Here is a 13,468-nt window from a genome sequence, read left to right as displayed (position 1 = left end):
AATTAGGTTTAGGAAAAGCACAAGGATTGACTTAAAATGAGCAAAAGGAAATGTTATTTTATAACTCTTTTAAACTGTAAGCATTCTGTAACTTTTTAACCAATTTTGCCAGTTTTATTATATGTTTACATACAATAACCATATATGAACGAAAAGGCCAAAATCCTATCTGATTAAATGTAAAACTAGTAGGACCATTATGTTATTTTGTAAGGTATCGTATTTTAACATTCAACAAAATTTGAAATGATGCTACATTTGAGATGCAACTGCTGATAATGAAACAAGCTTTCAACTTACTTCTAAGTCTGTAAAAAGCTCATGATTATGCTGAAGGATGGCATACATGCAATGGGCAACTGTAACTGCATGTTTCCAATTGTGATAGGGCACACGGCGGTAATTCTTCTTTACAGACATAGTAAAACGGCATAATTTTTCTAGTTCAAAACTTAAAAAGAAAAGAAAGTGATGAGACGCAGGAAAAGTTTAGACCATTAATCAATTGTACAAAAGACAGTTTCCTTAAGTTAAAAATGAGTTAAGGTTACAAAGTCTCAGAGAAGCTCATCTGATTTTAATTCCCTTTAGAGCCACTGGGCCCAGCATCTACTGCAAAGTGGGATGCGTTCTTGATACCAGTAAAATTACTTTCAAAAACAAGCTATTTTGTAAAACATAAACCCATTGTCCTCTCTTCCTTCATAGGAAATATATTTAACTACTGCAGAAACATCATATATTTAGTTTAAAACAACACACTGACAGGTAACTGAATGCCATTTCAAGCCATGTAGGTGAAAAAAATGAAAGTAAATTCTTCCAAAAATGCCACCAGATGTGGGTGAAATGGGAATTGTTTAGAAACCCAGCCCAGCGCACAAATCTCGTAAGAAGGAAAGCTCACTAAATAAATGCAATCCGGGAAAAGAAAAGTAGATGATCTTGAAGCTCTTCACTTTAATACATTGGGAAAGTGCATTGAAGAAGTAGCTTCCTCAGTTCTAACTGGCTCCCGTCTATCAGCATGTCGGGAGACAATTGAACTTATCCTGCTTTCTATTGAACTTATCCAGCTTGGTGTATTGGTTAGGAGTGCAGACTTCTAATCTGGCAAGCCAGGTTCAATTCCAGACTCCCCCACATGCAACCAGCTGGGTCACCTTGGGCTCGCCACGGCACTGATAAAACTGTTCTGACTGAGCAGTAATATCAGGGCTCTCTCAGCCTCATCTACCTCACAGGGTGTCTGTTGTGGGAAGAGGAAAAGGAAGATGACTGTAAGCCACTTTGAGACTCCTTTGGGGAGAGAAAAGCGGCATACAAGAACCAACTCTTCTTCTTCTTCTACCTTGTATGTTTTATGACAGGGCCTAAATAGCAGCAACGGATGTTTGCCCTCCACTTTCCTACATGACTGAATGCAGACTTGGGAGAACTCCATTGCCATCTTTTGTCTCGAGAGTGAAGCTACACACTCAAGAGAACTTCCCAAAGCTTATGCTTTGCCATCTTTATGTGTTGGAACTATATTTATGCATGCCTGTTAAAGTTTTGCAAAGGGTACAAAACTGTAATGCCATTTTTTTGTTTTACAGTTCTAGTAACTATGTGGCAAACTCACTGCACACATGGAGGTTCCCTGTTGTCTTTGGTGCACGGGGCTACTTCACATTTCCGCTGGGCATTTTTTGAGAAGCTCCCAGTAGAGGACAGAAAGCCCTTAAATATGCACAGTTGCATGCCCACATCAGAGCCCCGCAGAGATTTGAATTGTGTGCCTGGAGTCTTGGCTAAAATGTTTCCAACTCTAATTTTAATTAATTAATTAATTAATAATACACACAAACTCATATTTTGAGGGAAAGTCTTAGCAGATAAAGGGCACTGAGGTAAACCCAGGTTCTATATTCAGGCTGAAGATACAGTTTCATAGTTCCCCCCAATCCATCTGTTCACAGCTGGTGTCCAGGCTAAAAGCTCTAATTACCCTTCCTCCAAAATATCAGATTCCACATAAAGGCTCAATGCTGACATCATAGCAGTGCAATCTTCGTTCTTCCAACTCCCTTCCCTGTGGTTGTTCCTGCATGTGCAAAATGGGGCAGACTTACATGGCAGGAAAGAGAACTACCTTGCCTCTAAGGTAACAATTCATGTTAAAATCTTGCTTACACATTTCATAATTCAGATTTGAAAATTTCCAATCATCAGTATCTTCATCTAAGAACTTTAAAATAGTTCCACAATTTTTACCTAACGCATCAATCAGAAGCACATTCAGAGCAGCCTCACTGATTTCAGTGGAACACTTGCCAGTACGTGTGCTTGCAAATTTGAGATATGAAAATATTTAATGTACATTTTTGTACTTCTCTAATCAAACTATGAGACCTATGTCAAATCATTACAACTCACATCAGCATTAGTAAAGGGTGCATACTAATTTTATATATGGAATATTAACAAACAAGTGAACTGAGAACAAATCCCAACACTGGCATGTTAATATTCTCCAAAAGAACTTGGTCCAACTTATAACTAAAAGTCTTCAATAACACTTTTATTCTTTTTAAAGATTTTGGATATTTCAGTTAGGAAATAATAAATATTCATCTGAAATGTTTATTTTGTATATTTGTTTCAGTCGTATTAATCCTAGCACCATGAAGTTCATGAACTATTTTCAGAGGTAGAAAGCTCATGCCTTGAATTATTCGTCTTAAAGGTGCTACTGGACTCTATTTTTATAGGTTTGATTTGTTATCCTTCCAAATGATTTTACATACAAAAATCTGATAGCATTCAAATAGTCCAAAACTGTAATTTAATTTATAACTGATACCAAATGAGGGGTGGGGGGAATCTTTACATCTCTATACAATTGATATGAACTGAAAACATGATAGCTTTGATCTACCATGTAAACAGCAAGCTACTTAGACAAAAAGCACTATAATTATGACACTGATCGTTGAATGTTCAGTTTAGCATGCAAAAAAACTGATGTTCGTGTATCTCCCATAAAACCTCTATTTGTTTTTTTTCTTTTTAGAGATTCTAGAAATTTCAGTTAGGACTGAATGAACACTTATGCAAAATATTATTTAATATAGGATCCTGGTCATACTATAACTATCATAAAAATCCTAACAAAATTCCTAACCCATAACAAGCTCAATTTTTTCTAGTTTCACGGTACTGTAAGCATGGCTAAGAGTCTTTGAGAGAGATTCAGTCCTCAGTTTAAGGGGAATAAATACACTTTCCCATATAAAAGGCAACTTAAAATATAATTCATATAATTATATAGAATATAATGTCAGTTCCATAATTATTTTTCATTCTCTCTGCAAAATGTCTTCCTATATACATCAAAGACAGAATTATTATCCTCTGAGCTGAAGACAATCTGAAAAAAAGAAAAACTCCCCCAATTAAAAGCTCTGCGAGGCTCTGAGGCACACATGGAGATCTGCAATAGCCAGAACTGCTCCATTCACTTTAATGTTCCTGATGCTGAAGTGACTGGGACAGTCCCTGCTCATGCACAGTTCCATGCATGTATCGGAGTTCCGCACATGCACAAGAACTGCTGGACTGGGGCAAATATTTGAAAGGTATGCAGCACCTAAGTCCAGTTGATTCGATAGGTAGCTCACACTTTTCAACAGGTTTCTATGCATGTGAGTTGACCACAGGGCTGCAACCTCTTGCCTCTCCAGCACTTTGTGAAGCAGAAGTATGGAGTTCCAGTATGCCAGTAGCATATGTTCATTGTGCTGCTGGAGAGGTAAGAGAGTGTGTCAGCTCAGTCACTAGGGTGAAGGAGGGATTCAGGTTCCAGTGAACATAAAGACCTTCACATCCTGAACCACAAACTAGCTACTGCTCTAGATATGAACCAGGTAACTTAATTATTATCACTATTATTATTATTTAAGCTTATATCCCGCCACCTTCCAAAGACTTGCGGTGGCTTACAATCATAAAACCTCCATAAAAATCCCTGTATAAAACCATTGTACCAAGGGCCCTAAGACCCCCTACAAGATTAGCAACTATCCCCTGAGCACATCTCACTAGAGGTGGAGGTGTAGATGTAATGCAGCTAAGCCTGAGGAGGGGTCATGGTGTTCCTAGCAGTGGCACTGGTCTCAACCAAAGACCTGGCAGAGATACTCCATTCTGCAGGCCCTGCGGAACTGTGACAGCTCCATCATGGCCCCCAGCACTCCTGGGAGCTCATTCCACTAGGCTTATCCACGAAAAAGCTCACGAATGCCTCACAGCCAAGTGCCAATTGACTACTATTTTGGCACCCCTCTTCGAGCATGGTAAAAGATTAAACAATTGGGCCAGGCAAGGGTTCACAGATGCGATAGAGGCAGCAAAAAACTCATGCTTAGTTGCCCTAACCTCCATCTCATATACCCTCATAAGTGTGCAATGTTCTTGCTGAGTCTCGTTGCGAGACTTCCTCTACATTCGCTCTAGTCATCTCACTTCCCTCTTCCTCTCCCTTAGCTCCCTGTATATCAGGGAGCCAGTTTGAGGCAAGGACAGAGAGGGCGCCTGGGAGCGATCTTATCAATAGTGGCGGTCAAATGGGACTGCCAGTCCTCCACTAATGCTGCCAGCAAGTCACCAGGAGGCATTGGGTGCCACAGAGCATTCAGGAATCTAATTGGATCCATAAATCTCGGTGGGCAGGCTAAAATGTGCCCACTATCCACACAGGGAGGAGGTGGTATCCTGAGCCAGGCCTTTAGGGTGTACTGGTCTGACCATGGAACAGGTTCAACTGGCAACAGATTCACTTCTACTCCAGCATCAAAGATCAAATTGGGTGTGTTGCTGGCCCAATGAGTGGGTCTACCAACAAATTGGGAGAACCCTATTCCCTCCATGGTCTGCTTTTAATGTTTTAAATTTATTAAAGGTAAAGGTATCCCCTGTGCAAGCACCAGGTCATGTCTGACCCTTGGGGTGACGCCCTCTAGCGTTTTCATGGCAGACTCAATACGGGTGGTTTGCCAGTGCCTTCCCCAGTCATTACCGTTTACCCCCCAGCAATCTGGGTACTCATTTTACCGACCTCTGAAGGATGGAAGGCTGAGTCAACCTTTAGCCGGCTGCTGGGATTGAACTCCCAGCCTCATGGGCAAACAGCTTCAAACAGCATTTCTGCTGCCTTACCACTCTGCGCCATAAGAGGCTCATTTATTTATTAAATTTATTACTTTAACTTAATTTATTAATTTTCCTAATTTGTATTTTATTTTATGTAATCCGCCCTAAGTCCCCAGAGAGAGGGCGGAAAAATACATAAATAATGTCTTTATCCTCCTTTCTTCTTTGAGAAAATATAAAGGAAGTGTAGTGGCCCCAAGACTTCAGCATAAAAGAACAGTATATACATATAGAATATGATTCAATAAACGTAGTAAAATCATTGTTAATCTAAACTGAAAGCACTACTTCATATGAACTGATAGTACTGAATACAATGGTGTAACAGCACATTTTTTTCATCTTTTTCAAACAGAACTCACATTTATAATATACCATGTCTCAATAACAGAAGAATTAGAGAACATAAGCAGAATCCTTAAAGTAGAACTGTCCTACACAGGCAAGGCACTGCACAATAGTTAAGAACTTTAAAAATTGCCAAAATAGTTATAAAAACACTGGAATTGATGAATTCATACCAGTTTGTCCCACAACACTGATGAATCATATGGACATAAATGGCTGGCCAGTAATCTTCATAGGGACTGATATCATAGTGGTACCTGTTATAAAAATTAAATTGTAACAAGACATATCACTTTTGTTGCAAATAAATTCATATTGCTGCAATTTTTTAAAACCCTGCATTTATATCCGATTAATTCCTGATCGAGGACCTGAGCCAGTCTATTAACAATAGGATGTTTAGAGATTTGCAGGATCACAAAAAGTCAAAAGCAACACTTAACAAACACACACAGCATTCCTGCTCCTTGATCAGTCCAAGTTATCACCAGTCATGTAGCGGTTAGAGCACTGAACTACGATCTGAGGCACCCGGGTTCAAACCCTCACTCTGCCATGGAAGCTGGCTGGGTCAGTCACACATATTCAGTCTGCTCTACCTCATATGGTTAATGCAAGGAAGTATGAAGGTAAAGACAATGATCCGAGTATTAATAAATTTAATTTACACCGCTTCTTGAACATCATAATGGACATTATGAGCTCTCTCCAATACAATGCATAATGCATTTCAAAACTGGCATGGGTCAAGTTTGAGAATGAATATTCTATCATCTTCCACATACACTAACAAGTTGTGCTATTTACCAGTGTGAGAGCACTATAATTCAGTTTTTTACTCTCTTTTTCTAAATACTACTGTAGTTATTTCGTCCCTTGCCTTACTTTGACAAGAATAACTCCAGAATGTTAGACTATATCCATACAAGTATTTGTAGTTGTCTTCATACATTTCACTATATAGTTATAACTGGGGTGAAAGTGAACAATTCTACACTATGATTAATTCTACAGTCTTCTCATTAGCTTCTTTAACTTTCTACAATGAGACTTATGAGCTTCACCACCATAAATGGGTGGTGGGGGGAGAAAAGGGACTATTTAACCTTTTTGTTCTATTTTCGCACTGAAAACTGTCACCTTTAAGATGCTTTAATGTATGTGTATCCATATTTTTTTTTCCTGGCAGCACCAAAATGCGATACAGGGAAGGCATGATTTTCAGCGGGGAAATTATAATGGGAAAATGTTAAACTCCCCCATATCATCCACTTGACAATTAAAGCATATGTACTACATAAAACAAAACATCTACCACAAAAAAGGGTTATGGCTATATGGAAATAATTCTGGCCTTCCTCTATCCCCTTGGTTCCCCCCTTATTTTAGATCAGCCCCAGTCTGCTTAGCCTGATGTAGGGGAGGGGTACTGCTATTAAATGCATTATTATTACTGTAAACTGACCAGAGTCAGCTTGTGGAGAGGGGCAGTATAGAAATCTAATTAATTAATTATATAGCAATTCATATCATGTTGTTCGGCTTTAAATCCAGCATTAATAACTGAGGCAACTTCCACACATCTGTAAAAATAGCGTCACGCCAACTGAATGGCGTAACACTAAAAATAATTGTGTCTCCTGACCCCTCCTCACCTTTTTCCTGTACCTCTCTTCTCTGCCACCTTTTCACACTTCTCCCCCTTCACATCACCTGCTTGAAATGGCAGAAGAGAGCTACGCAGTTTATACATGACTTTCTTCTCCCTGTCAATCAAGCCAGGTAACCAATCCCCTTTCTCCATTGTTTTTTTTTTAAATTAATTGTCTCCTTTGGCATGTTGTGTGTGTTGAGGAGGGGGGGGTGGCTTGAAGATAAGGCAATGGCAAGAGAAAACAACAGCTTGGGGATTGAGTTGTCTGTATTGGGGGAGGGGTTGTTGAGATCTTCTCCATCTTGCATCTGCTGGGCCCCTCACTCACTTCCTAACCGAACTTACTGCACCCACATGTTCGTGTGTGTGTGAGGGAGATTGTGTGAGGACTCGAGAGAGGAAGGCATTATTTATTCAGTGTTTTCATCAGTCAGAGGGTAGGGGACGAGAAGGAAGACTGGGCCGATTGAGAGAAGCAATGTCGAGCTCCGAGATTCTGGCCGAGGTGCGAGCAAAGCTCCCTTTTGCCCCGCCAGCTCTTCACCTCTCAATCAAGCCAGGCAACCAATCCCATTTCTTTCTTTTTTAAATTCATAATTCTCTGTTTAAACAACTATACATCTAACCATAGATGCATAGTGCTTTTTGACCACCACTCTTTATTCCTTTATTTATAGCATCGCCTGCATGGTTGTCCACATATTCGTTGCTCCTGATTGTTAGTTTTTTAGAAAGAAATTCCCTGCCTGGCCCAAGGAGAGCTGCCGAGTGAGACATGCTGCACCACCGTCTCTCTCTGGCTTGGCCGGCAGGGTAATCGTCCCCCTCTACCCACCCACCCACCCATGCCCGCCCACCTCGAGCAGGCAGCCTACAACTGGACCGCTGCCTCCCCTCTGCCAGCAGTGCCAGCAGGATGAGTGGCAAGCCCAGGAAAGCCTCCTGCCACCACCTGGGCTTTGGGGACTCCCTGCAGGCGCAATGAGCAGCTCTCTGGAGAAAGCAGTGGCTAATGGCCAGCAGGACCCTTTGGGAGCAGTCACAGCAGGGTCACACTCTCCCCAGATTAGCCGGTAGTGCACCCGGCCCCCTCCGCCCACCCACACCTGCTGGCAAAAGCACACATTCTCCAGCTGGGCTGCCGCCTCCCCTCTGCCAGCAGTGACTGCAAGATGAGCTGCCAGCGGAGCCTCCCACTGCCACTGTGGCGGGGACTCCCAGTGGGTTCAAAGAGCTCTCCCTGGTTTGGCTGGCAGGGCACCCAGCCACCTCTGCCCACCCATGCCCATCCACCCCGAGCATGCAGCCTGGAGCTGGGCTACCGCCTCCCCTCCACTGGCAGTGCCATGCTTCCCCTTCCTGCAGGAGTAGGCACTCCTGGATGTCAGACATTTTTAAAAAGGCATTCCCGTGCAAGAGGGGGGTGGGAGCAAGGGTGGGATGAGGCAGGTGCCTTTAGTGCATTTGAGCCTCCATACCTTCCCTCTGCTGGTTGCTTGCTGGTTGCTCCCCCTTAACTAGCGCTAAATAGGTTGGTGAATTCACTTTTTTGGGATTCACCAACTAGCGCTTTAAAATGGAGAATGTAGCTGGCCGGTTATTTCTCAGACACTGCATGTTGGCAATGTCATGTGGAGATGCCGGAAAATAATGACTACATAAAATAAGTATTTCACTATATTTAAGGGGAGCATAAATGCCCTTAGTGTTTTGTTGTTGAACTAATGTGATATGCTCTTAAATCTTGTGGAAGAAATATGCTGTCTTGCAGAAGGTGCCTCAATGTCTTCTTGTTATAAACCACAGCAAAAGGGTTATCTTGGTACTAGCTGCCAGAAGTTCGAACTCCAGCCTCTTGATAGCAGCAGAGAAATCCATGTGGAATATTCCAAGAAAAAAATTCATGGGGTGGGGGGGATCCTCCTAAGGATCTTCAGAACTATACTGACTATAGGAAATGCAAGCCTAACCTCCGGAAACTTGCATAGTTAAAGAAGGAAAATGATAACATGGATGATACTGAAATGAACTCATGAGGATGACAAATCTGAACACCATCTAAGGAGTAATGATTTAAAAAATAGAACACAGTCCAAACATTCGACATTGTCCTTTATCTCTTCATTCAACATTACATTTTCCTGTCAACATCCATAGCCTCATGCTGAGGCTCAGAATAAGAGATGCTTGTCTTTTTATTATTAATTGCTCCTGCATCATAACCATTTGCAGCAGGTGTTCTGTTTCCCTTTCACTAAATTCAATAAAATATTAGAGTATGTTGGATACCCTGCATTGCACAGTCAGTCTGTTAGATCAGAAATAAGCCATTCTGCTTTTATAAATGATTAAGTGCATTTTCAAGATCTTTTCTCATACTGGAAAAGAAAGCTAATCATATCTACAAATGAAAATAATTTTTGCTGAAAATGTTAACATACGTATGTATCTTTTAATATCAACTTGCTGGAACCTAAAGATGAATGGGAACCTGCCTGAAATTGTTAGGGATTTTCAGCTGCCACCCCAGAATACAGGACTCTCTTCCTCAAGAAGCAAGTTCACACAATCTTTGCGGCACTTCTAGAGAAATCTGAAGCCTTTTCTGCAGTCTTTGAACTGGTATACTATCTGAATTCTCTATGATTGTTTAAGATGTTTCAAATAATTAAATTTGTAAAATTATTACTGCAAGCCAACATAAGATTGCTGCATGGGGACAGAAGGTAATATACACAAAGCAACTGTTGTTCTTAAAGGCCAGACATCAATTCATATACACAGTTTTTGTTATCTCAAAACAAGTTTAGTTATGTTTCACATCAAAGAAAATAATATTGTACAATGGTAAATTCTCAACAAAAATGTATCTTCCTTTGTTGAAGAGACGTGAGCACAGATTTCAACTCCAAAGTATAACACCCTTCCCAACATTTTGCCATTGACTTTACAAGGGAAATGTGGGGGTGTAGGAGATTCTGCACTGTAACTGGTTTCTACCAAGATCTGTTTCTAATGTGCTGACAACAATGCTGCCTTTAATTCAAAAACATATATTTCTTTCCAAAATATGTTGTGGCATACTTAGAAGAATGTAATTAATTAATTAATTTAATTAATTAATTAAATACTGCCAAGAACAGGCAAGGATTGTGAAAATATTTTGAAGGGGCATCTGCTTGAAAGCTTACTTTCCCCAATTTTCTGGGAAAATACCAGGCCATGAAACATATGACCTGGGGAAACACTGAAAGGAGCATTACAAAGAGAACTTTAGGAGAGCATGTGGAAGGTATCAATTATGGGGCTAGACTACAGTGGGTTTGATAATGGCAACAAGTTACTACATACTAGTGTTCTTGGAAACTATTCTGAAGCTTGTTGAGAAGCAGTGCAAAATTTTTCAAATAAATAAAAATAATTTACTCTTATTCCAAAAGAGATTGCATTAAAACTTACAGTTCAATTTCTTGGGAAATATTAGATGGGAGTGTACAGTCCATAAGGTTTTTCCATTCTTCTGCTGTACAAACACTGTGATAAGAAAGTTTCTCCATTGTTACACGATAAATACACTCTGAATGGCGAATTCTGTGGTACATCTAAAATAAAAGATTTTTTAGAATATGAGACCCAGCCATATCCATCAAGGTTAAGTTATCTTACTGTAAAGTTGCAAATCAGCACAACTTTGAAAGTATAATGGTATTTTTAAAAGAGGTAATACATTGATTTGGTTACTGTTATATTAGCATGTACAATGAAGAATGACAAAGACAGTATTTTAAACTTTAACCCTATTACAGAAGAAACCAGTGTAATTTTTGTCACCTCCTAATGTAATGCTGTTCCAATCAAATTTGTATAAACAAACATGATAAATTAATAATAAAATGAATAGATCCCAATTTGTTGTTAGTAATTTATATAACAATATATATGTTATGAGACATAAAGACGTTTCATGTTTTTGTGAAACAAAACTTACGTTAGCGCAGTGTAAGGCTAAAGCACAAAAGACTGCAAACATTTTAAAGTTGTTCTCATCTGTTTTAGAGAAGGCACTTCCACTTAGTTTGTTCACCATTTGTACAACACCTATCACACTTCCTCGGCTCACAATCGGCATGCATAAAATGTTTCTGGTGGTGTAACCTGTGTAGAGGTCTACTTCTCTGGGGAATTGAAAGGAAAAGAAAACAATGAGAGGACATTTGTCCCACAGATCTAAACTTTTTCATTATCTTGACATGGGACTAATTAGTTCAGAACAGAAGCAGCATTCAGAATGGAATCTACCGTACATGATTAGCTGTCCAAGCAAATAATTATAAGCAGCCACAGGAAATTGTTACAACATCACAAAAGAAAAAACATCATGGCATAGCTGGCAAAACCAACCAAAAATTTCAAAGGTGCACATAGAATTTGTCTTCTTTTTTATTCCGATATGTGCCAAGGTTCCGGTACTGAATACCCTATTGCAACAGACTGGATCCGGGCAAGTAAGATTACTATACTGTTTGAGAGCTAAAAGTTTGGTCTGTGCTGATATGATATGCTGTGAAAAAGTGAAGGGGAAACAAAATATTCAATACCGGAACCTTGTCGGCAACTTCTATATTCACCTTTGAATTCTTTAGTTGGTTTTGCCATTTTTGCTACAATGTTTTTTCTTTCCCTGATGTTATTGTGACTAGTTGTCCAACTATTATTTCTCTGGTACCATGCACATGAGGAACAGCTGAATCATGGTACTAGAATTGTATAGGTGAGAAAAATCTAAGGTAGATTTATTAGCAAAAGCTCAGTGAACAGATACTTTAAAATTTCCAACATGCTAATATAAACAAGTAGCTTCATTGTAGTGGTGAAGTATATAACATATCTACTTCTGCACATGGCATCAGAATGCACATCTAAAACACACCTATACACACAATGGAGCCAGGTACAGAAAAAGGGAGACAAAGCTGGGATAAATTTATTTATTAGTCATTTATTTTATTTATATCCCAGATTTGCAAAAGAAATACCAGAGATTGAACAACTGGGGAAAGTTTTGACCTACTTCCCAATAGAGAAGTAATGTGTGTGCATGGGATTTCCCCTCCCCTTTGAGTCATCATGGATCCTCATAATTTCGACTAAATCCCCTGGGCCGATAAATTGCAGTGACTTTTATGAAGCAGGGATTAGATTCACTGTACCTAGAGGCTCACAGTACCATCTTAACACCGCCTGTGGCGCCACGGGCGCCACGGACTATATAAAAGGGTAAGGGGTTCTGGGGCGGGATGTGTCCGTGATGAGGAAGGGTCCAGATTGGACCCTTCCTCTGGAAAGACAATCAGAGGGACCAATCGGCAGGCGCGAAGCGCCTGCCGATTGGTCCCTCCGATTTCCAGCCCCGAGCAACTGCGAGCCGCGCACAGCGTGGCTCGCAGTTGCTCCTTTGTCGCCGGCATGACGCGTCAGGAGGCGCAAAGTGCCTCCGACGCATCAGGCCGCCGGCAACGGAGCACCCGCCAGCCACGCGTAGCCTCCTACAACATCCACGCGGAGCCGCTCGCCGCACTCGCCTCCCGCCAATGAGCTGCTCGCCGCCCCGAAGCCCGTGGGGCCGTCAGGACAACACTACAAGCCGCCGCCGCCAGCGGGACCAGCGCCGGAGCCGCCAGCATGCACGCAGCAGGAAGAGGCTTCTGCGGCGGTGGCAGCGCCGGCAACGCTTGCAGCCCCGTCAGCGGCGCTGCCGGAGACGTCCGCGCCGCCCCTGAAGCCCCCGCACCCACCAGCTATGCCGCCACCGCCTCTTGCTGCTCCGCTGAGCTCTACTGCTGCCGATTCCTCCGCTTGCCGCTGCCACTAAGCGTCCTTCTCCCGCCCGTCACCCAGCGAACCTCGCCTCATCAAGCAAGGACGCAGGGCCTGCCGCGCGGCCTGTGCGCCTACTCCGCGGGGCGGGGAGAAGAGCCTGAGGAGCCCTCGACGACCGGACACGCCAGCCGGAAGGACGGACCTCAGAGGGGGAAGGAGAATGCCTCCGCTCTTCCTCCCTGCTCCACTTTCGGTAGGCTGCTCCGCTGGGGGGGGAGCCTAGAGCCCGCTGTATTCAGACAACAGCGGGCTTATTTGCTAGTTAACTATAAATTGTAAACAATTTTACATTTATAAATAAAAATCATTCTAAAGCTTTACTACTTAGTACCCAAAGAGAATAGCATGTATCTCATTAAAAATGTAATTCCCATAGTTAACTATTAGAGAAAA

The 13,468-nt window shown here is 41.5% G+C and overlaps 1 protein-coding gene across 6 annotated transcripts in view; it reads right to left on the bottom strand.

Annotated features, from left to right (window-relative positions):
- PDE10A (phosphodiesterase 10A) overlaps positions 1 to 13,468 on the bottom strand; it is a 318,318-nt gene that overhangs the window by 26,216 nt on the left and 278,634 nt on the right. For 4 of the 6 annotated variants that reach the window (XM_077347885.1, XM_077347873.1, XM_077347876.1 and 1 more), the window contains exons 13-17: positions 11,184 to 11,370; positions 10,655 to 10,797; positions 5,715 to 5,798; positions 1,991 to 2,086; positions 301 to 451 (exon numbers count right to left, since the gene is read on the bottom strand). In XM_077347885.1, coding sequence (XP_077204000.1) covers positions 301 to 451; positions 1,991 to 2,086; positions 5,715 to 5,798; positions 10,655 to 10,797; positions 11,184 to 11,370 — 661 coding nt within the window. The remainder of the gene's footprint in view (positions 1 to 300; positions 452 to 1,990; positions 2,087 to 5,714; positions 5,799 to 10,654; positions 10,798 to 11,183; positions 11,371 to 13,468) is intronic. The other 2 variants (XM_077347879.1, XM_077347880.1) reach the window with 1 other exon arrangement.

The sequence above is a fragment of the Paroedura picta genome, chromosome 1 (assembly GCF_049243985.1).
Source record: "Paroedura picta isolate Pp20150507F chromosome 1, Ppicta_v3.0, whole genome shotgun sequence".
NCBI classification, from domain to species: Eukaryota; Metazoa; Chordata; class Lepidosauria; order Squamata; family Gekkonidae; genus Paroedura; species Paroedura picta.
This window is presented reverse-complemented; position numbering and strand designations above follow the sequence as displayed.